The 23752-nt window shown below is 53.3% G+C and overlaps 1 protein-coding gene across 2 annotated transcripts in view; it reads right to left on the reverse strand.

The window, feature by feature from the left end:
• Nucleotides 1-7652: 7652 nt before the first annotated feature.
• Nucleotides 7653-23752, reverse strand: part of PLCG1 (phospholipase C gamma 1) — a 31006-nt gene continuing 14906 nt past the window's right edge. The window contains exons 12-31 of one of the 2 annotated variants that reach the window (XM_026076842.1): nt 23351-23519; nt 22629-22751; nt 21559-21660; nt 21133-21320; nt 20594-20794; nt 19989-20108; nt 19072-19252; nt 18636-18713; nt 17096-17199; nt 16774-16870; nt 16534-16603; nt 15506-15663; nt 14859-14955; nt 14073-14297; nt 13040-13188; nt 10481-10595; nt 9853-10014; nt 9476-9564; nt 8451-8635; nt 7653-7841 (exon numbers count right to left, since the gene is read on the reverse strand). In XM_026076842.1, the coding sequence (XP_025932627.1) occupies nt 7799-7841; nt 8451-8635; nt 9476-9564; nt 9853-10014; nt 10481-10595; nt 13040-13188; nt 14073-14297; nt 14859-14955; nt 15506-15663; nt 16534-16603; nt 16774-16870; nt 17096-17199; nt 18636-18713; nt 19072-19252; nt 19989-20108; nt 20594-20794; nt 21133-21320; nt 21559-21660; nt 22629-22751; nt 23351-23519 (2656 nt within the window). In that variant the 3' untranslated portion in view covers nt 7653-7798. Of the gene's footprint in view, nt 7842-8450; nt 8639-9475; nt 9565-9852; nt 10015-10480; nt 10596-13039; nt 13189-14072; nt 14298-14858; nt 14956-15505; nt 15664-16533; nt 16604-16773; nt 16871-17095; nt 17200-18635; nt 18714-19071; nt 19253-19988; nt 20109-20593; nt 20795-21132; nt 21321-21558; nt 21661-22628; nt 22752-23350; nt 23520-23752 lie in introns of both variants that reach the window. The other variant, XM_026076841.1, reaches the window with a different exon arrangement.

Consider the following 23752-nt stretch of genomic DNA (forward strand, 5'->3'; position numbering starts at 1 on the left):
ACTCAAACCACCTGCCCTGGAGGATCTGCTCTTACCCTGGAGAAGACATTTTTGTTTTTTTAAGAAATCCATGGGCCGGCCTGATACACACCTCAGGAGCAGGACATGGTGTTAAAGCACTGCCGTAAACGAGACCTTTGAGTACAGCACATCAGAGTGAGAGTACATGTGAAAACTGAGCACGTAGTGCAGAGCCCTCTGGCCTAACCTAGGAGATGGCTGAGAGCTGGCAGAGGAGGGGGCTGTGAGCTCCGCTCGCGCCCAGGAAATAGGATGTTCTTACTTGCTTTCCAGTGGACAGACTTTCAGATTTCATATTCATATACCGATGCCTACAGCTGCCTATACAAGCGTAATGAATCTCAGACATTGTGTAAACAAGGTCATTGCTTTAGATATGGACTATCATGGCACAATGCTTTTTTTTTCATCTGTCCATAAGGTGTTTGTTCTCTAAAGGTTGACATGGCTGCATAAATGCTCTCTAACCTTTGGTCCTTAAGCCCTGATAATGAAGGGTTTTGTGTGTATGTGTGTGTGCACATGTGTGAGTGTGTGAGTGTGTGTGGGTTAGGAAAGGAAAGGTATCTGAGAAGAAAACTGCTAGTCTTGCATTAAAGTCAAGTGGAAGTTCAGTGAGATTTTCATCCCTAAGGATGAGGTTAGATTTAGCATTGTATACCCTCCAATAGGTAGCAGGTCTAAAACCCAGAAAACCCAGGAGATGGAGTTTTGKTGTCGTTTGTCCCTTGCTGGCTAGAGTATTTTTTCCTCCTCTGCTCTTGGAGACTCACTGTAGCAGGCTGTTAAATCTCCAAGTCTCCCTTTAATCACTGAGAACTAGCACATAATAATTTTTCCATCCTGACCTGGAATCCTTTTCATTGTTTGGAGAGAACAAGCTGTTCTTCAGAGAACAAATGCAGAGAATATGCAGTGTTGCTGCTAATGGCTCGAGCCATTGTTGTCTCCAAGGGATCTGTTCGGCAGGCAGCTCTTCTGTAATCAGGAAGTTTGCCTGCTACAGCCCTGTGCGACAGATCCTGCTGCAGTGATGCTGGTAACTTCAAGTATTTGCCCAAGTCTTTTTCTTCAGTCCATCTACAGGAGTTCTGGCTTCACGTGAAATAGCAAAATAAATTTCCCTGTTAATTTTCAGTTACCTGGTTCTTGGTGCCTGTACCTTTTTAACATGCCCATGTTGTCTTGGGTTGTTGCTGTGTGATACAACTACTTGATGATTTTTTTTATATTCCTTTCTAATAGAAACCAAGGTCTAGAAGGGWACTCTTGAGCTATATAGTCCAACCAAGTGCAGTGTCAGACCATCCTGTCATAAACTAATCAAACCCCAGCTCAAAATTGGTTCCATGTCTTGCCTTCACTTTTGCTCTTGGAAGGCTATTCCAGAACTTCACTGCCTTTGAATGGTTAGAAACTTTATTTAAATTTCTAGTTTGAATTAATTCATGGCCGGTTCATTCCTGGTTTGTTTCGAAGCCAACATTGTCCTTTAACTTAAATAGTTTTTGGTGTTTATCCACTGATGTATTTATGGAGAGTAGTCATAGCTCCTCATTTTTGCCAAGCGAACTCAGCCAAGCTTTTTCAGTAGAAGGTTTTTATTTAGTGAGAGCTTTTTAATGTGGGAGACTTTATTGTTGGTGGTAAATGATATTTATTAGAAGGGTGGGTACAAGCCCCAAAGCATCGGATCCAGAGATTTACAAAAAATCTGTTTTAAAAACAAAAAGCTCTTCCAGAACCTCTTCCAAAGATGGTGTCTGATTTCTACCTTTAATTGCCTTTGCTTTTCTAATTTTTTCTTCATCCCCTCTTTAGGATGCTGCCTTACTCAAATATTAGGAGATCAGTGCTTTGCCTGCAGTAGAGGGCTTCCTCTCACCTAGCGGCACATGCCTRCATCGTAGGTGCCTGCATCTGAGCTCGCGCAGGCTCCCATTGCAGTCAGTGGACATCTGACAGCAGCACAAGGTGCAACTCCTGCAACCAGGCATAAGCATCTACTTTAAAAGAAGATRAACTGCACCCTAAAGAGAGCTGGGGGCGACTTGCTCAGATGCAGACACCTGCGCTGTAACCACATCCCCCCCCTTAGCAGTCAGACAAATCCTCCCCCAAATGCTATGAGCACAGGCGGTGGCACCATGCTGACACCAGGCTCCCTAAATTTCTTCTTCCTCAGAAGCACTATTGCTGGTCATGCCTTTGAGGCATAACTAGCAACCATCCCACCTCTGCCRCGTGTCGTCTCAGCAGCACATCGCGTCTCTGAGGCCGCATTGCTCTCGTCCTGACGAGCAGAGCTGGGTGTAATGTGAAGACTGCCAGAGTCCCAAGGATTCAGCCCTTGCAGGTGTAATCCTGTATACCCTGAAACTCCGCAGGTAACGGGGGGAGCTGGGTGTTCCTAGAGCCGAAGACACAAGTTCTGGGAGTCTTGTGGCCCGAGAGTGTGAGTGTATGTACAGTGTTACCTTCAGAGAACAAATACAAGTAGGTAATTTACTCTCTATTGTCTATGTACATGCAGGTTTATTTAAGTACACATATATACAGTTCAGATATGCCATTGATTCTTTATTGCATTAAGATGTACATTAAAAATGTACACTTTTACTAACTAATTGCTATATAAATATGTTGGAAATGTAGTTTGCCCATTCAAGGTGATTTTCTGTGGGATTTTTGGTGTACACTTAAAGGCTTATGCTAATTGGAAGAGTGATCCCCACTCCATCTACAGAAATGCTTAAGGATTATGGTATGAACTGGTCTCTTCAAACCATTTTTCCATGCACTAGCTGAAATTTTTTGCATTTGGATTGTATTCGGCCAGTTTTCCAGAAAAAATAAAAAGAGAAATCTTGTGAGCTAGGGGGAGAATTTCCCGGTGTACACAGAAAAAACAGCCTTGAGGGTTGGAAGCTGCTGAGATTTTTGAGCTTTGTCTCCATGCATTCATACAAGCACAGCAGGAGTTTTCTTTCTTTTGGGTCAGAGGAATTTTAAAAAGTGGTTCCATGCAGACTCCCCTCATACGCAGCAGCCGGGCAAACAGGCTGGCAAGCCCTGTTGCATGGGGAGGGTAAGATTTAAAGACAAATGCTGATATACAGCTTTTGAACCAGAAATCAAAAAGTAATTGAGTTCCCTTTCTAACTACCACATTCTTTGTTATCAGCATTTTTAGTTGACTTGATATTTCCTTGAAAATTTAAGCTAAAGATTTGAGGGTTTAGCTCTGCAGTGCTTTGTTTCCCTATCACATCATTTTTGAAGCTGAAGAGAAGCAGGTGTCATCTCAAAATATACTCAGGTTTTGGTGCAGGACATTAGAAATATGTTTGCATCTGAAACTGAAAGAAATGAGAGGTGGCTTGACAGTCCCAGCAGCAGCTCTTCTGGTGTTAAGAGAAGCATCACCACAATTCTACACGTAGTGTGAATACTTTTCATCATTAATCAAAGATGACTAGGTTGACTTAAAGAGTTTAAGGTAGAGGTCATACAGCCAGCATCAGTAGGGAAGGGAAATTAATTTCTTCACCTCCATCAGCCATGTGTGAGCTTGGGTTTGATAGACACAGTAGTAACCATCATTTTTAATCCATGTGAATCTTGTTACTTATTTCTCTGAGGCTGCTTAGATTAAGGTCACAATCCAATTACTTAATAACCTGAAACCCTGATTTGTGCTGTACCTGTCTCACTCATGTAAAGGGCTGCTGGTTTTCCTGATGCAAGGAACAGAGTTAGTTTATTTGTTATATCAGCAGGGCCCAGATGAGATTTCTAGACACAGCTCTGTTTTGTATGAGTGTCTTATTTTTCTGTTCCTTAACTAGTATCCTGGAAAACCTTCTTTTATTATTATATTTTTTAGCAGAACACTAAACAAACCGTGATTTACAGGAACCTATTTGCATTTGCCTGAGAGCTGAGTGCTGCTGCACATCAGGCCAACAGCCAGAGGAATGGACACAAGTGCTTGCTTCAGCTTCAGGTATTTGAAGCGGGCGCCTGTCCCCTGTCTGCTGGGGACTTGCATTGGTCACTGTGAGGAGCCGTCAGCAAAAGCAGCAGCCGATGGCAGCTGCGGCTAGAAATCCGGTAGACAGCCCCGCAGCTTAAAGCAGAGCCTTAACCTGACAGTGACACTYGTGCAGAAGCTGGAGCTGCAAAATATCTGCTTGGTTTATTCTTGCTAGTCATCCCCTGTCTGTTCAGGAGGATGCGAAAGGTTGGGTGGTTTTTTGCCCCCCATTTAATGTTTTTTGTTTGTTTGTTTTTTAATGAAAAAGCAACAATTCTGGTTACAGGGAGAAGTTTGTACTCTCCCCCTCTGCAATCAATCTATCTCCTGTTAAGAGACGTGATACAGGAGACCTGATTGGAAGTGATGTTTGGAAGCTGGGGTAAATGGTAATCAGAAGGGAAGGTGTTTTTCAGCACTTTAAGCACAAATTGGCATGGTAAAATGATACTGCACCTTCCCATGGTATTTCACAGTCAAGTTGGTTTTATTTAAAAATGCTTTAAACTGCTCTCGCCTGCTTCCCAGATAATTTTGGCTTCACTTTTTGAATCACTCTGTGGACTGATGTGATTCAGCTCACAGAGGAGTCCAATGGGGACAAGATTAGGCAAAACTACAAACGGGGGGATGGACTTGTGAGCTGTATCTTTTTTTTGTTTTTTAAGTTTAGTTTCTGCTGTATCTTTCACTGGCAATGGGCCCTGCCAGGAATACTGAATCAGAATCACAAAACTTTAAARTAGAGCAAGTGAACTCTTTTCTCTAAGCCGTGATTTATTTATTTTTTGGCTTGTTCCAGTAAAGAGTGCTCTATTGGCTCAAGTTGGCCATTTTTTTGATGGTGTGATTAAAGACAGTTTTTCCTGTACTGATGGAGGTGGTATTAGCAGGACTCTTGCTTACTGGTGCTAGTGAAGGTTGGGACAGGAATCCATGGCATAGAAAGCTTCTTGCTAAAAATTGCACTTTCTCTCTGCGCCCCATCTGGCTCGTGGTGGTGTTATGGGTACGTGGCCGTGTTTCCCCTTGCACATACTAACATTGCACTAAAAGAGAGACTTTGGGAACAGCGTGTTGATCACTTTGTTTCTCGCCAAACCACAAAGTCAGCCTAATGGGGTCTTTTTTTTCTGTTTGTTTAATTATTATTATTTAGAAATCATGCTGGTGCTGAATGACCTGGAATTTTTGCTTGGATTTATCCAAAGGAAAATGTAATTGTAGCTGCAACGGGACCTTTCATAAGGGTGGCCGTGTAGCCAGGGGGGCAGAGCAAAGTCTCTGCTGTGTAACCGTCTTTGTACCGGGGAGAGGTGKGGGGGGGTTCTGGTGGGGTTATTATTGTGTTTTTTAAGACCACAATTTTGGATGGTCACCTTGGAAACGTGTGAGACAGGAACTAGTTTTTACTTTTGGTAAAGGTTTTTAAGAGAAAAAAAAGTGAAGCTGCCTGTGATTGTGGGCTGTGGCTATTACTAGGGCTAGGGTAGCTTGTACCTGCTATGGACTTTACCTGCTCTTATTCCGAGGGCAAGAACTCCCTGTAGCAACAATGCCACTTCTGAGAAGTGAATGGCAAGTTTCCCTTCCTTTTGTATATGTGGATGTGAGGGTGGGAGAGGGGAAGAGCTTGCTTGTACAGTTTGTTGAAATGAAACCAGACATTTTTGGTTGTTCCTAAATAAAGAGCATAAAATACGAACAAGAGTTGACTGGTGATTGGAATCAGGTTTGGGTTAGCCCGTGGGCCTGGGTATTGAAATGCCCAGGTGCTACCCCACGTCCTGTACTACTGCACTGGAACTAGGGGGGTGTTACGGTGAGAGGTGTCCCACGCAGAGCTACTTGGTCCGGAGTGGGGAAGGCTGCTGCCCCATGCATGGCCCGAGGAGCCGCTGCTGCTTGCAGTTCAGCTGGGACTGACCATGCCTATATGGGGCTGCTGCGTGCACTGCCCTTCCTCTTTCAACTTGGTGCCAGAAAACCATTGCCCTCTTCACCCGCTTCCTTCGTTATACCAATAAAAGCAGCTGGGACTTCCGCGCTGCTGCCTCTTGCATCAGAGCCCATTCTGTTATCATCAGTACAAATAATAACCAGCACCAGCTGAATGAGTCCACCTTCCAGTGCAGAGGCCTGGCAAAGGGTCCTGTCAGGGTGCTGGGTGGTCTGTTCTGGTGGCACCTCTCTGGGCAATGCTGCCCTGCCTAAAAAGTACCTACCCAAGCATGCAGTGCCCTGGAGCCCAGCAGCTACTGCCCAGTGGGTCCAGGCCTGCTGGATCCCCTTCATGGACTTAAAAGAAAGTGATGGCCTCCTACAGTGCTCCAGGGCGCCGGGGATCCGTGCAGGTCCCTTGTATTGGGCCCTGGCCTGAATTAGGGTATGTTTTTCCATCCTGCTGGGCATCACCATGGAAAATTTCACCCACCCAATTTCCGCACTGTCCTGCCTCAGAGTCTGAAGTGGGTGTGGAAAAATTCAAAGATGAAACAAAACAGATAAATCTTTCCTACAAGCCCTTCCACAGCCTGGAGTCTCTGCCTGGCTCCAGTCCTGTTCAAAAAGGCACAGTCGGCTGTAGTTCATGTGAGCACAGTAATTTTTACCCTTTTGAGTGAACAATTTTAAAGCTGGGGTTGTGCCTGGTTATTATTTTTTCCCAGTGGCTGAAAACTAGCCAAAGAAGTGGTAGGGCATGACATAGCCACCATTCAAGGGCAGGTTTGCAACACAGCTAGCTTCTAAATTGAACACGGGCCCCAGGTGGGCTTCACCAGGCTCACAGGGTCCTTTAAGCCCCTAAGGCGAGCACAAGGAAGCTCTTACCTGCCCGGAGCCTGCAGCGGGCCCGAAGGCAGCTCAGTGCCCAGCTCCCCTGCAGCGCTCTGCCCTGCGCTCTCCGGCCCCAGCAGCAGCGACCGCGACGGCTCCCTGCCTACCTTGCGAGCGCTGTGCCCGCTCTTGCTGCCTCCCCAGGAGCCGGGACAACAAGAACAGCGCTCTGGGCCTGCCCTGAGGGTACAAAAATAAATCACAAGTCCCCGCCGCAAGCAAGGGCCGGTTCTGCAGGCCGGGCAAAGCACCAGCGAGCCAAGACATCACACACTTAATACTGACACTTTTATTGTCGTTTAAAGCTAGAGCGGCCTTGTAAACGTAGAGTTTCACTACTGGACCCATAGGCAGTGGCTATACAGGTAGGTAGGTGTAATACTGCCAGGACAGAGGTACGGTCTGCCTCGGTCGGGTAACGCCGCGGCGCCGCGCGCTCCGACGGAGCCTGGGCAAGGCAGGCTCTTGGGGGCAGTAGTGGAGAACAGTTGTTACAGCAAATTAACGCTGCAGAAGGCTTCCCAGCAGCTGCGAGTCGGAGCAGTGCAGGATCAGGAGCGCCGCAAATACAGTCAGAGCAGAGACGGCAGAGGGCTTTTTGTCTCTTTTCCTTGCGATTATAGACAGTTTTGTCTCTCACCTCGGCGGCTGGCAGGCTATACACATCAATACACTTCATTAAGGGCTTCATGGTGAAGGTTGGTGGGTGTTTGGGGCTTTTTTTTTTTTTCTTTCAATTTTTTTTTTTTTTTTTTTTGTTCTCCACTCGAACACACTTCAGCAGAGAAACTGGAAAAGCTGCCTGAAAGTAGGCCATAGCAGTGCCGTTTCCATAGAAACCAGTTCACAGCGTGCCGTGAGAATCACAAGCACTGGAGGTGCCTTCAGCAGGCCTGGGCTGGGCTACAGCCGGTTGTCCCCGTTGACCCTGGTCCTTCGCAGTACCCTGCAGGGTGGGCACAGAGAGAGGGGCACAGAGCTCAGCCGGCGCCCCCAACGCCCCGCGTGCTGGCTCCGGCGCCGGCGGGCGGCAAATGGCTACGCTCCCGCGCGTCTGCGTCAAAAAACTGCTCAGCGGCAGCAATGTCGGTGCCGGCCCGGGAGGTAAATGCCAGGGAGGGCTGCTGGCTCCCCGTTAGCGCCGCACCCACGCCAGCCCTCGCCGGGGCCACGCTGGCCAACAAACTGCGACACAGCAGCTAAAACCCTGGTGCGAGGCCTCCCCGCTCTGCCCTGCTAGGTCTCACTTCTCGACCTGTGTTTCAGCCCCACGTGTCCCCCCCAACCCCAGCGGCGTTTTTTTCCAGCCGGGCTCTCAAGACGACGCTGTTGCCCCTTCGCTGTCTGAATGGCGAGGCAGGGACTCGGCAAGTCGGCCAAGCTGGGAAAAAGCTCCATCAGCCCAAGCTTCCTCCTCCTCCTCCCTTAGCGCAGCTGCAGCCGGCTCCCAGCCTCCTGGTGCCCCTACCAGCACCCATCCCTCAGCCCTCCCGTCTCCCACGCTCAGGGGCGGGAGCTGGAAGGAGCTCAAGCAGCCCCCAGCCAGCCGGCGTACCTTCGCTCCCGGCTGTCGAAGTGATCAGCCAGCTGCTCCTGTGAGACCCGAAAGTCCTCAAAGGGCTGCTGGTACCGGGACTCAAAGGACCCCTCTCTGGCTCTGCCTGCCAGGAGCTGGTTTGACGCATCCCCGGCTCGTTCCCGTAGGACCGACGCGCTGAAGAGGTTAATTTCGCCATTCTCCTGCTTGAATCGGAAACAGGCGGCAGTGAAGGGCTTGGGATTGCAAAGCACGTGCAGCAGGACCTGCCTTTTCTACAAGACGTACAAGCGCAGCGCAGGGCCCTGGCCGCACGGAGCGCTAACACGCACGGGTGCCCCAGGGCTGACAGTGTCTCTGGGTTTGCAACGTGCAGCAGCTCTGCCTTYAACAACCATCAGCGGCTCCCAGCAACATAACTTTTAATGAAGAAATAAAAGAAACATCCGTCTCAGAGAACCCTGCCCCCCCTGCTCACGCCAACGCCGATGGCCCTGCGTCACCATGCTCCATGACATTAAGCTAGACCATCCCCCAAGAGCAGATGGAGATCTGGGATGGAGCAGATCTGCCTCCTTCAGCTTTTTGAGAAGGGATTTACAGAGAAGCCCAGGCAGGAACCTGCCCGAAACACCTCTGGCTCAACGCAAGAATTGAGCCTGGTATGACCAGTGCTTCCCATCCCCTCAGCCCTCCGTGACTACAGAGCATGACTTGAAAAACACCCCTGGACCACGAGAGGGAACAAGGGGAACGGGAACAACCCCAAGAAGACTGGAACCTTGCATTTAAGAACCTGGCCTGTCTGCAGCTGTGGCCAGGGCTCAGTGGGACTCAGCTGTCCTGTGTGTGCACAGCTAATGCTGTGCTTCAATACCCAACCTGTCAGATGAGCTGCACCATTGCGGGTGTGAAAGGAGGCTTGCAAGGTGGGGAGGAAACCCGGCAGCGCAATGCTGGTTAGCAAGGAGGGGTGGTGAGGGCCCTCCGGCTTTGCACCCAAGTTGTGCGGCCTGCTCACCTCTTGTGTGAGCCACTCTTACCTTGCTAGGGAAAATGTCTATCTTGACAAGCAGGGAAGCTAACTCCAGGCTCTCGCTGTAGTTGTTCTTCAAGGGTACAGCTCGGAAACCTAGTGCAGAGACAGCCTCGGCGTTACGCGCAGCACAGGCAACGTGTTAGTCCCCATGGCACAGACCTCAGGGGGGGCATTTTCCAATTCCCCTCCCCTCCTCTGGTGGCCCTGAAGTGCCAGTGAGCCCAAAGGATGTTAGCAAAGGGCTTCTTGCTTCCTTCTCCTACGAAACTTCGTATCTCCCTGGCTAATTATTTGATTAGTAGATTGGTGAGGACCAACACGACACACACACACACACACACACACACACGCGCGCGCGCGCGCGCTCCCTGAGCACTTTACCTGTCTTCAAGCCTTTCACCAGGAAGGTAGCCTGAGCCAAGAAGTTCTCATCGCTGAACATGTCCTCTTCATACACCACGAAGCGGAGGAAGGCAAAGTCAGGATTGCTGACCTGAAAATGGAACTGCTTCGGGGTCCAGAGAGGGTTCAGGCCGTTGTCCGCTGTTCACAAAACACCACAGTCACACAGCAGCCCCGGCACTCGCTCCGCAGAGCCACACGCCCCTGCCCCCCCTGCTGCTCCCCAGTCATGGTTTAGCCTATTTGTAGCCCAAAAGCAAGGAGTCGGAGGGGGCAGCTGCTCACCCAGGTGCAAGGCTTTTCCGCGGTGCCCATGGTTTATCTATCCAATTGCTGAGAAAACACGCCAGCCCGGTCCCCGGGGGCTGGGAGGGCACGGGGGGGCCTGCTGCGGCCCCCAGTCCCCGTGCCAGTGCCCTGCCCGGGCGCACGCAGCCTCCCAGGGACTAGCTGCAAYCAAAGCCGCGTCTCTCACTTGGCTCCCCACGGTCGCTAACGGGCCGCAGCATCGTCCCGTGTGTGATGGAGCCCAAAAAGCTGCTGAGAGCAGCCGTGAGGCCAGCAAATGGCCCCGTGCCTTCAGTGGAAGGGTTAAAAAGGAGCTCACCCACAATCTCGGTTTTGTGTTTCGCATTGTCGTACTCGGCACCGGACACCTCCACCTCCACAAACGGACAAACGATTCCCCTCCCRTTTTTGGGAAGGTGCCGGGCCCCCAGGACCTAGGGAAGAGAGCAGCAGAAAAACTTTGTAACAGATAGAAGCCAAGCAAAAAAGCCTTGTTTGCATACCAAGGAATTTTCTTTCCAAACAAATCACCCCAGCTCTGCTAATTGGAGGGAGAAGGGACACAGCCGGCCAGCCCAGCCCAGCCTGCCTCTCAGGAAAAAAGAGCTCCCAAACCTAGAGGCTACTGTTACCAACCACCCCTTTAATTTGCAAGCCACAAAAAAGCCAGCTGAACCGCCACAGGTTCCTGYGTGCACTCAGGATAGCTGGGCTTGTGACTACAGCATCTTTCCTAGAGCCGGCGAAGCAGGATTCACGGCCTCCTCTGAGCCAGGCCACCAAGCTGGGACTCTCTTCCCTGGCTGCTCCCAGCCTCTTGYGGCACGGAGATTTACACGGACCCGCTTCTTCGTCAAAACTCCTGGGTCTCACTGCCTTGAGGGCCAAACRGAGCTCCTCTCCGCGGCTGTTCCCCCTCCTGTTAGCGGCACTGCCTGTGCTCAACGCAAATGACAACCTGCTTCCTTGTAGGAGAAAGAAATCCCAGTTCCCTCTTGCCAGCGGCCATATGTCACTCCAGTGTGCTGTCGGCACGCTGCTGTTGCAGGGGAAGGACAYGCTGCCAACGCTGGATCATGTGCTTTGAGTCATGCTGGGCTCGAGATGGCTTCTCCATCCGTGAAAGCTGGCTTTGGTGGGGACATCGGGCGGTTTCGCCAGAGGACAAAAGGCTGAGCCCATCTCTTAAAGGAGACGGCGGTTGCAGCTTCACCTCAAGAGGCAGAAAGAATCTGTAGAGTGCTGTTTCGTAAAAGGTGCAGAGAAACGGTGCCAAGGTTTCCTCGGGAGACACTGGACGTGGGGTTGACAGTGCCAATGGAGCAGAAGGGGGCATCCTCTCCGAGCACGGTACTGGCTCTCTTGGGTGGGATTGCTTCAAAATGCAGGTCGCCTCGGAGGGGCTGGAGTTTTTGCACATCGTCAGAAAACTGCAAGCCCCTAAGGGCGAGATCTCTGCTGCCTCATCCCCAAGGTCTGCGTGAGACGAAGGGGACTTGCAGAGACGACTGCCGACCTGCAGACAAACGAGCAGCCAGCTCGGCTCTGGGACCACTAGGGATCTCTGTACAGGCTGGTGCGACGGCCACCGGTCCAAGCACGAAAGCCATCTGGTCTGGCAAAACTATGGCCTTCACGTCCCTCCAGGGGCTTGCTGTGTGCCTGGAGAGCTGCCCTGTGCCCTGCAGGGTCTCTGCACTGCGGCTCCACGAGCGGGACTGGGACAGGCCAGCCCCAGCCCCGCCAGCCGGGAAGGGAAAAGCGCAACGGGAATCTGCAGCCGATCCTCCGCTAACCCCGCAGCAGAGGAAGGCAGAAATGGGCAGAAAAGCCTGCTCCGACCGTGATCGAGCAGCTGTGAGCAAAGGGACTCTGCACCGCCCGAACCCAGCGCCTCTCTCCCCTGCCCGGCCCCTTCCCGGCCGCTGGACCAGGGTGTGCCGGGAGCAATTCGGCGACAAGGAAGGGAGGTCTGGCATGGCCGGGGCCAGCTGTGGGTTGGAGAGAGCAGCTAGGCAGCAAGGCCTGGCTCTCCTGCTCCCAGTAAGGGACATGTTCAGACAGCCCTAAGGAAGCTCAGGGACGAGSCTGCACACCTCGTTCCCCTCCTCGCCCACCGCCTCCCCGGGGCCAGCGCGTAGCTGCCCGCCGAGCCAGGGCTGGCAGGGCACCGGGGCTCCGCAGCTCGCGATTGCCACCTGCCGGCACCAGCACCCTTGGCACGGTGCCCTCTGTCCAGTGCTGTCTTCATGTCTCCTCTTCAGGCTCCAGGGTTGCAGTTTGCTTCTGCGAGGCCATGATGAAGGGAGTAAGATAGACAGCCTCTTCCTTCCCCCTTTTCCCATGCAGAGAGGCAGTAGGATTCCCCCATGCTCCAAGCAGCAGGTTCCCCAAAGCAGCCGGTGCTGGAGTGGTGCATCCAGCAGCTCCTGCTGCTCCTCTGCAGGCACCTGGGGAGTCTGGCGGCACTTTCCGCCTAAAGAAGCGCCCCCAGATCTCCCCTTTCAGCTATTGCTCTCCAATCCAACCCTGGCAGGACAACTCTTAAACAGGGGCTGAAGTGGGGGCTCAGCTGAAGAACAGCAGCAGACGGAGGCCAGAAACCCATGCAAAAACTGTTATTTCACCCCACTTGCCCAAAGCCCACTATAAATGCCTTGGGCTCAGCCCCATCTTCCTCCCCCAAGGGGACAACCGCCCCTCCACACCTTCTGGCCAGAGGGATGCACATCGCCTCCCCCAGGGTCAGGCCCCCTGCCCCTAGCAAGGGCCATGGAGCCAGGTCGGAGCGGTCTGCAGCCCCTCTCTGCCCTCCCCACGCTGCTAAGGGTGGCAGGGAGGGAGCAGGGGAGGGATCGGAGCAGAAGAGGCCACCCACCTCAATGGAGATGGAGAGCGGCTCGACCCCGCGCAGCGTGCTCTTGTCGAAGGGGTCGAAGAGGTCATCCCGCATGTTGGTCGGCTGCAAGACGTACCCACACTGGCCGCTGGACATGAACAAGGCCTGGTTCATCTGCATGGGCTTGTCTGGGGAGCACAGGCAGGAGATGGGCAGAGGAGGCCCTAGGACCTTTCCACCACAAGCCAGACCCCCTGGGCTATTTGTGGCTTGCAAGAAACCCTGTGCTGGGGGACTCAGCTTATCCCCCCAGACCCCTTGAGCGCCATGGGCTCACTCAGTCACTGCAGCCCCTGCGTGTGCCTGGGCCAGGAGGTGACTTCCCCATGTGCGATCTGCCCAACCACGCAGTGCTTCACAGGTCACCCTCCTATTCCTCTTCCCTCCTCTTTCTGTTTTCCTGGTGCTGGCTCTGACATTTGCCAAAACCCTCTGTGAGATGCTTTAATCCACAAAAGAGATGGAAAACCCAGCAGAAAAAAAAAGACAGGTGGTTTTCTGGTGGGTTAGCRAGCTGAAGCAGCTCGTAGAAGGGTCTGGCAATGGCCAGTGAAAGGGAAGGGCTGGACTGCAGGGGCAGTGAGAAACAGAAGCTGGGGAAAGGCAAGCGAAGCCCCTGCTACTGGTGGCAGCGAGCAGTGAGGGTGGCTCAGACCTTACAACCATGGTCTGTGTCAGTGTCCCAAGGCTGGGGCTTTGCTGTTCCCTTTGGTACGTCTCCTGCGGGCTGCTGTGGACCTCAAGGGGATTCCCTACTGCTTCTCCACTTCAAGGCCTCCCTTCCTGTGCTCACTGCACCACAACCTCTTGGCTTAGCCCAGCTCCCCAGGTCAACCCAAGCCTCTGGAGCACGTCCCCTCCATGGTAGTGCTGTGCCTGGACATGAACACGGGTCTGCGTGTGTCCCCCAGCACAGGGACTGCGGAGGTGCACATGGGGCACGGGCAGCCGGCTCGCAGGAGGCACAGTCTACCCCGAGGGCCTGCCCAGCTCCTCTCCCTGCTGCTCTCACCTGGCGTCTGGAAGTTGAGCGCTACCAGCTGGCTGCCGCAGATCCACATGGGCAGGGGGTCATAGTTGGAGGAGTCGAGGCGCTGGCCCTTGGGGTAGATGCGGGAGAGCTGCAGGCGGTTGTACTGCAGGAACTTCTTGCCTTTGATCTTGTTGACGTACTTTTCCGCCTTGGTCTCAGGGAAGGAGGACATATCCCGGTAACAGGCCCTCTCTGTGCCGATCTCTGGGAGAAGACAGCATGCAGCATAAGTCATGAACGCTGATCGAGGGCTGGCAGGGAACTTGCCATGGGAAAACAGCCACCTCGGAGAGGTCTGGCTGCTCCAGCATGCTCCCTTCCCACACCAGCCACTTCAGCCACACCAGGTCCCTTCCTAACACTGCCCTCTCCTGCTCCAGCCCCGATACTGCTGGGTCTTGTAGACTCGACTCTGCTCTGAACTGGGTTTGCTGGTGCCACAGCAAATGCAGATGGTTGAAAGCATCAACACCACTCTCTGATTAGACAGCCCCAGCGCATTGCTCCCCAGCCCCACTCCCCCAGCAGCTCTGGATGGTGCCAGATCTCAACTACCGAGAGACAGGGAAGGGAACTTCTACCCTCAGGAGAAGGAAATTTTCAGATCTCCAATGTAAACTGATTACATTTTGCCTTGGACACCTATCCCCTGTGACCAAAGGCCAAGAGAGCATCCTTGAGGACACACGGGAGGGTCTGTAATCCCACGGTTACTGCCTGCTACAGCCATGAGATCAGAAGGTCCACCAGGAAACTGATGCTCACTCTCTTCATCGAAGGGCACAGGCCGGCAATAGACAACCAGCTCCGAAAGCTCCAGGGCAATCTTCTTCCTTCTCTCCATCATCTTGCCTTCAGAGAGCTGCCAATAGGGGGAGAGAGGCTTCAGGGCCAGCTCAGCAGCTGCGGCCAAGGGCAGCGTGCAGCCACCCTGCCGCAGGGTGGGAAAAGCCGGCAGGTCCGCTGGGCCCTCGCAGAGGCAAACACAGGAGCASCCGTGGGAAGGGCCCTCGGTAGGTCCAGCCTCCCGCTCAGAGTAGGACTGGCACCAGCACGAGAGCAGGGCAGCTGCGGCTTCATCTAGCTGAGGCCTGACACCCTCTGTGGTTGGAGATCCTCCACCTCTCTGGGTAACTGGCTTAAGCTGCAACACCTTCCCGATGAACTTACCTTCCCAAATATCCAGCCTGAACCTCCCAAGCTGCCGTGTGTGGCCATTATCCCTTGCTATATTGCCCAAGAAGACTCTGCCTTTACCATCTTTCTAACTCCCCTCCCAGGAGTTGCCGGCAGCCATTAGACCACCCTCTCCCCCAGCCTCAACCCGTTCCCTTGGACTTTCCTCATCTAAGCTGGAAAGCCCAGGGCTTTGCTACAAGATGTCTCCCCCATTCAGGGGTCTCCAGACTCACCCGGGCATCAGCCGTCTGGGCTGCCTCCCGGATCTTCTTCACCCAGTCCAGCAAGTCCTCGTGCGTATCGGCTGCCACATCAAGGGACAAGCGTGACACCGAGGCCATGCTAATGGAGAAGACGAACATGCGGTTGTTCTTCCCCTCGGGGCGGATGGCTGTGCGGGGAGAGGGAGCAGAGGGGAAGGTCACTGGCAGGCGCTGAGCAGAGCCCTCCACCCCAGGGAGGGAGCGAGGAGGGGACAGATGCTGAGGGACTCTCATGACTGCCCCAGTCTCTCCAGCTGAGAAGAGGAGCTCCTATTTCTGGTGATCAAAGGAGAAGTCACCCGGAAAGTGATAGGTGATGATGCAAGGTGCATCCCAATGGGACTGAGAAGACCTATGTGGCCTTTGTACCACCCTTTTCCTCCCATTCCTGTATATTCTCCACTCCATGCCCTGAAATGCCCTTGCTSTCTGGGAACAGCCACCCGGAATAAGACGTCCTCTGAGCCCAGGGGGCAGAGAGGGGGCAGCAGGGAGCTGCAAGCCAGACCCAGCTCTGCCAGGGCTCAGAGGAGCCCCACAGCCTGTGGCAGGCTGGCAGCGAGGTTTGAATACACGTACACAAGGGAGGACAGATCATTACAGAAAAGGTGAAGGAGCCCTACAAAATCAGTCTGAGAGCCATTGACCATGGGGTGGCTGGGACTGACTCCTGCTGCTGCCCACTGAGAGAGCAGGTTCAAGGTATCCTGGAGAGGCTCCTTAGCATGACACCAAGGATTGCTCCCAGATGCCCAAATACGCTCCTAGGCTGTACTCGGGCGTTCAGAGACATGCCTAGGCCCAACATCCAGAGGGCACCATCGGTGCAGGGAGCAGCAGCGGAGCGCATCACTGCACAGAAGCAGGCACTGCAGACTCACATCCACTTGCAGCAGGCACAGGGGTGCCTACAGACAGATGGAGACCCATGAGACCCACAAATGGACCATGAACGGGCCATAACATACCCCTGTCCTCCACCCCTCTTTGGCACTCACCAATCTGACAGGATGGCACATCCAGGACACCTCCGAGCAGGTCTCCCAAGGGGCTGTTCTCATCCAGCTGCTATGGGAATGAACCACAGGCATGATTGCGTTGGACGTGACAACAGAGCCGCAAGGGCCCCTGCTGCGCTGGCCCCCAAGCAGCCGGGTGGTGCGGCCCTGYGTGCAGGGGGCTGGGCACACACATCCCTCCCCACCACCCATCTTTGCTCCTYGCAGACACAAGCTCACCTCCCGCTCTGGCTCCAGGCTGTTGGGACTGGTGATTTCCTCCACGTAGTTGGAAGGGAACCACAGCTGCTTCTTGCCCCCATAGTCCCCTCTCCACCTGGAAGAAGGGAAGGGGCAACGTCAGCACCCACCGTGGGATCCCAGATCCACCTGACTTGGGATTACACGTGCTAGGCAGATCCTTTGTTGCCTGCCTTTAGGGTTCATGAGAACACAGTGGGCTTCGGGGCTGTGGGCTATTCCCAAAGGGACCCCCCCCAAGATGGGACACCTCACTGTAAGGACTGTTCCCTAGGGAAAAGGGAGGTCAGGATCAACTCACCAGCCTCCTTCCTGCTTTTCCACATTCTGGATGATGGCATTCTTGGTGAAGGTAAGCTCGTCCTCCCGCTGCGCCTTGTAGTCAAACAGGGCTTTGACTGCGCACTGCAAAGAGAAGGGCAACCGACACGGTCACATTTCCGATGAGGCCAACGCTGAGATTAGCTCCCACCACCGTATGTGTGGGGCAGCACAAGGCACATCATGCGCAGACAGCAGCCAGCCTGGCTGCCAGACTCTAGTGACTCTTTACAAAACAAGTCAAGGCCCCCATTTATGCCAACCCACAGAGGCCAGAGGTCTGGCATGGCCCTGCACAGGCACTTTCCTTCGTGCTSAAGCGGCTGATGGGTTCAGTATGGAGGCTCCAGGACAGAGAAAGCACGACCAGGAAACGTGCAGCCTAGAGCACGCGTTACTGGCTGGTCTAGAAATGAATGTGCAAAACAATATACCTCTTCCTTGGAAAATAACAGGAGATATTTGCTAAACCCTCAGACCCCAGGTAACACAAGGACTTGGAGAGCTGCAGTAGTCGTGGTTATGCTGAGGAGGCAGGACAGGAATCAGACTGTTCAGGCTGCTCACCTGCAGCAGGGCCAGTGCTGGCCACAGCTAAGATGCCCCGGGAAGCAGCTGCCTGCTGCAAAGCTGCCAGGCTGTATCAGTGGACCTGCACATTATCAGCTGGGGCTGAGCTTTTTAGAGCTTTAACCCGCATGCTGAGGAGGAGGATGCGGGGATTTTGCACGGCTGTGGGCTAGCAGGGCTCCCCCTGAGCAAGCTGAATCTGTCTGGAGCTACCCAGGGATCTCCCATCCACCCACACTGGCCCTGCTCAGAGCACAGGGCACCACAGCCAGGATGAGCTACCCCTCGCCAAGTGCTAGCTCACGGGGACAGTTCCTTTGAGGAAGGCAAGTCTGTGATCCTCCTCTGAACCCTGCCTGCAGGGACTCACGTGAGTTGTGTTAAGCTCTGCAGGCTGGCTGGATCACCAGAGAGAGGTTCAGAGGTGGGGCCTGGAGTGTCCTTCCTGAGCAACTGAAGATGAACAGCTGTGATGCAGGGAAGATCCCAAATGAAAAGGAATTGCTACTAGTGCCAGGGCTACTGCATCCCAGCAAGTTTCTGCAAGAAGCCTGCAGACCAGAGCAGGCACAGCACCTCCCAGCCCRGCACAGGAAAGTGTGCGGAAGAACTTTCACTCATCTAGGTTTTTCTATGAAGTAATAAACTCAAACTGATCCAGATACTCAGCTTGGTTGACCGGACCAGAGAGAAAACCTGTCCTCATCCTCGCCTGAGCTCCGGGTAAGACCAACAGAAGGTTGGGAACCAGACTCAGCAGCTTTGAGAGAGAAACAGATGGTGGCAGAGAGAGATGGGTCTTATCTACCCTACAGAAGGTCCTCCCTTGACCCTGCCTTCCTCAGCAGAGATCAGGAAAGCAGGCAGAGTGGGGCAGAGCAGATTGAGAGAGGCTGTATGGTGCAGAGCTGGCCTTGCAGGGTGTTACACACCAAGCAGCGAGAGCATACCTTGAAGGTCGGCATGGGGTTGGCTTCCACGTAGAACCCGGGATGGCGTCCCTCATACAGGGCTCCATAGTCCGGCTCCTGCAAAAACAAGGGTCAGCAATGAAAACGGTGACTCTGCAAGAGAACAGGCCCTCTCCCTTGGGGGAGAGAGAGAGAGAGAGAGAGAAATGCTCCAGGAAAGATGAGCCCATCGAAGAGATGTTGCACACTGCAAGCAGATGCACAGCCCACACTCCCTGCTGCCGTGGGTCAGACAGGCAGCCACAAACCTCACTCAAGCCAATAAATGTTTTCAACAGGTTGTGGCAGGGGACAAGGCACCAAGAGGTGTGGGCTGTGAAGCACAGAGATGGTTTCATGTGACATCGTATTGGGGCATTAGYTTAAAACAGACTTGTCCCTTTTCCTTTGACTTCCAATGTCTGCCCACACTCACCGCTGTCCCTATCTTCTCCAGCGTCTCCTCATTGATGGGGTACCTCAGCTTCATCTTGCGGTAGAGCGGGTGCTTTTCATAGTAGCTGATCAAGTCCACCAGGCTCTCGAACTCCGAGTTGCCGAGCAGCACAGTCTGTCCCTCCTGCTGCACTCGGCAGTGTTTGATCTTCCCTTCCGCCCTGGCAGGTCGAGAGAAACAGAGAAGCCGCTTGGTACATGGCAAGAGAGGGCTTCTCCCCCCCACAAAAAAGACACCTAACTGAAAGGTCCCTCCACACTGGCTGCTGAGCGCAGCAGCGAATGTTGGCCAAAGCGACCTCACACCACAGCCAGGTCACCTCAGGGAGGTATCTGCACAGCTGCAGCACACCGCGATCTGCAGGCACCACAGCCAAGGATGCCCCACACCACACAGGGCAGCGGAGGCAAGCAGCCAGCCGCTCCTTTCCTTGCGGAAACAGGAATGTTAGGCAGCRAAAGAGGAAGAAAATGCTATGGACCCCAGATTAATCAGAGCCACCATGGCCAAGGAGGAACAGGATCCTATAGACTCTTATAGGACCTAAAGCTTATATAGGGCCATCCAGGAGAGGCCAAGAGCTCTGGAAAAGCTCATGTTAGCTCTGGAAAGCCAGAAATGCTCCACCAGCTGTGTGCCCATTGCCCTATAACATGAGCTCCCACACCCTCCAGAGCAGGAGTAAACAGCCCCACGGGCACAGGAGGGAAGGAGGCAAGAAAAGGGCAAACCAGAGAAGAGGAAARATTCCCCAAGGCACGTGCAAATCACTCGGACCCATCACACTGCTATTCCTGACTCCTTCACACACATGTCCCTCTCYTGCTCTTTGCACACAGCCTCCACAGCATCACAGCTCTGCCTCTCGGGCCCACCACCCTTCTCCCAGGGCGTACCGGAAGGAGATGGCGTAGGAGCTGGGTTCACTCCTCTTGCGCACCAAGAAGGCTCCRTCGCGTGGCACCCTCATCAGCATGTGCTCGGCTTGGGTTCGGGTGAGGTTGGCATGATACCATCTTTAGGGAAAGAAACGTCACTGTGAGCAAGTCCCTGAAGTCCCTGCACTCATCTGCCTCGTCCCAGGCTCCGGCCCAAAGCTCTGCCATGCAATACTGTTTCCCCTCGCACCCCAAAGGCTGCCTGAATCCTCAGGAAGAGGAAGGCAGCAGAGATCACCATCATARATGTACACTGCCACAGGGCTGTCTTCTCCCCTCTGTGGGACAGCCAGGGGATGCATCAGGAACAGAGCCAGCTGGCACAGCCAAGGGAATTGCAAGCAAGCCCAATACCTCCTTTCTTTGCTCAGAGCTCCCAAGGCAGCCTGCTCCAAAAGCAACGCAGCTGGCCAGCGCTGCTGCCCAGGGAGCTCTGCTGCTGTGACACAGAGAGCCCCAGCAGGGACTGCAGAGGGACTTGCAAGGGTTTCCCAGCAGGTGCCAGCTGCCCAGTCATTACGGGACACAACCCACCTTCCTCTCACACACACACACTCACTCACTCTTTGCTCTCGTGGGCGTTGGTCTGAGGCACCGGCTCCGTCAGCCTCATCTCAAACTCGTTGCACCTCAGCGGCACCTCCTGGTAGTGGGTGATGAGGTCGTAGAGGCTGTCGAACACTAGGTTGTCGGTCAGGAAGAACTTGGGGCTGCCAGCATCCTGCCGTGAGTGGATCCGGCAATGCTGCACCTTCCCGTTGCGCCTGCAGAAAGGGGACAGGGTAAACCAGGGTCGTTTGTGGAGATTTTATGCCCACCTCAGACAAAGCTCTAGCTGGGGTTACCTGAGGAGGACATGGTGTTCCTGCCCTACAGGAGACCATTGCAAAAGGGTCTCCAGGGACTTCACCCTTCTGCACTGACACAGCGAGCTGACGGGCCAGGGAGGCACAGAGACATGGAGAAATTTGCTCACAGATCAGTGGCAGAACGGGGAACGGGATTCCATTTAGGACACACCTCTGAAGACGGCGTCAAGATGAAGACCACCCCAGGAGTGACACGGAGAGCAGTGAATAGGTTGGTACCTGCGGGCCCTTACCAGAAGGAGAGGGTATAGTCTCCAACAAAGGTCTCGCTTTCTCTCACAAGGAAGGAGCCATCGGGGGCCCCTGTCTCGATGCAGTACTCCGTCAGCAGCCTCTCAGCTATGTGGCGCCCGTCACGTCCTGCCCCCAGTTTGCCATGAAACCACTTCTCTGTGGAGTGAAGCTCGGTGCTGTTGCTTGCCTGGCAAGGGGACAACACACAGCCTTGGGTCACTGAGGGCAGGGTCACGGTGCCTGGGCCTGCTCTGCTCATGGGGCCTCTAACTAGGACCAAGGAGCTTCTGAATTAGCTCCCACCTTTCCCACCACAGCATCTCCCTCTGAAGTCAGGCTGCAGCAGAGACGTTCAGCCCCTTGGGCAGTCAGGTCCTTTCTCTAGGGCAACAACTTATCCTCATACAAGGGAGTACTGCCCTTACCGCCTTTTGCTCTTCCTCATCCTCATTTCCTTGGTCACTGGTTGTCTCCCCAGAGTAATAGATCTTGCTGCTGGTCAGGACAAAGTAATGCGGGTTCCACTCCTGCAAGGAAACGAGCTTTGGGCAAAGAGATCCCCTGAGGAAGCCCCGAGAGGCCCAGTGCTGACCAGTGGGGTTTTCTCCTTCTGATTAGCACAAGCAGTGAGGGGTGATTGGGTTTGTGAAGGACAGTTGTCAACAACAGTGATTTAAGTGGAGAGTCACAGGAGCTTCCAAGACATCCCCCAGATCCAAAGCAGGGATTTATCAGTAGCAAAAAACAACATGTGATAGATCTCTCATACAAACTGACTGCAGACCATGCAGCAAACTCTCCAGGACATGTTAAAGGGAGATGGCCAAGGGAAGGTCAAATCAATGCAGACAGAAAACACTCAGCATGGATTCGGCACAGGGGATATCAGAGATGGGAATAGTTTTACCATTGCACCGTGCTATTTTCCAAAAACCTGTTTCTTTTCCATATGACTTTGCCTGAAAGATCCTCATCAGAGCAAAAGCAGCTAAGTAAGACAGTGTATAAGTAAATGCACACAGAAAAATGAATGTTCGACACTTTCCAAAGCAGAATGCTCATTTAGTTGTGTTATTAAGTGTTTAGGCACTTGATGATAAGCAGCCAGGTCTAGAAACGCAGGCCGTCACTAGAACTTACTGCAGCAATAGATAACACACTATATGGATTACACAAGGGCAGAAGAGAAGCTGCAGCACATCAGCCCAGAGCTCCCTTTGGCCCAGACTTCTGCCTCTAACAAGGGCCAGGAGGAGATGCCTAGGGAAGAGCACAGGAGACAGCCAGCATAAAAACTCTCCCAGCCTTCAACTACCTGCGGCTCAGGGATTCCCGAGAAACAGGACAGGGCGACAGCCCCTTAGATCATTTGTACGACAGATCTTCCTTCCAGCACCACATGTTGCCTTACTGAGTTATTCACAGAGCCTGGTTTAGCGGTGGATCCCTACGTGGCCCACAGAGAGGGGCCAGGGTGACAGTAGCAGAGACGTACGTGATTGATGGGGTCTTCCAAGTAGAGGATCCCATTCTTGATGGAGTTGCTGATGTCATTCTCTGAATACATTACAGACGTGGGGAGCTCCTCATAAGCACTGCCCTCTGCCAGCTTCTTGTGCTGTGGAACAAGAGACCGGTCAGGCACTTTGAGGGGCGCAGGCACCCTGACAGGCAGAAGGAATTTCCTCGTGCCCAGATGTGAACAACCCTAAAACTCCAAGTCTACTCCAGACTAAAAGGACCAAGACAAGATCCATGCCACAGAGATTATCAAATGGCACTAAAGTCCCAATCTTTTTTCCCAGGGGTCATTTCTACAGGAGAAATACCAATATCCTACCAAGCTCCCGAGAAGGGCAGCACCCAGCTGCTGAGCTCCTTTCCTTGGGAGGGATGAAGCCACAATAACCCCAGACTGAGGAATTCAGACAGCAAAACAGAGAACGGTAATCATTTGCAATGGGGGGAATGGGGCTATCGATGGGACCTGAAGCCAAACCACCCTGAAAATTTGAGAAAATTCCTGTCTGCATCCAGATCCAACCCTTTTTATCTAGGCAAAATTAACCAGGGAAATCAGCATAAACATAACCACAGCTCAGAGCTCAAGCCACAGCCAACCCCTTCCAGAGGTAAGCAGCTCCCCTTGGTCCCAAGCCCTTGCCCCATCCACTCCCATTTTCTCCATTTAGAAACCTAACTGGGGAAGGAGCTCACCTTTATGAGAATCTTCCTCTTGAGCTGGTTTGGAGAGGGGAGCCCGTCAGCTGAAATATCTACTGGTTTGGTCAAGAGCATGTCCCCAAAGACCTTCTTGAAATTCTGAGCCATGTTCCTCTGCTGAGCGATGCTGCAATGGTCCTCAATGGACAAGATGACGGGGAAACTGGGAGGAGGAAAACAGCTGTCAGTACCAGAGCAGTGTCTGGATGGGATTTAACACCTTCCAAGCTTGGTTTCAAAACCTGGCTTCTGTGCCCTCAAAGAGTGTTTTTCAGCAAGAGTTATCTGTGCTGCAGCTGTGCTGTCTTTAGCCTTCAGCATAACCATCCCACAGCAAGGTGTCCCCACAACTGCTGGCGATGCAGAGTAGAGAAGGATTGGTAAACTACCAAGGTC

This window comes from Apteryx rowi, unplaced genomic scaffold, assembly GCF_003343035.1.
Source record: "Apteryx rowi isolate R43461 unplaced genomic scaffold, aptRow1 scaffold_44, whole genome shotgun sequence".
Taxonomy (NCBI): domain Eukaryota; kingdom Metazoa; phylum Chordata; class Aves; order Apterygiformes; family Apterygidae; genus Apteryx; species Apteryx rowi.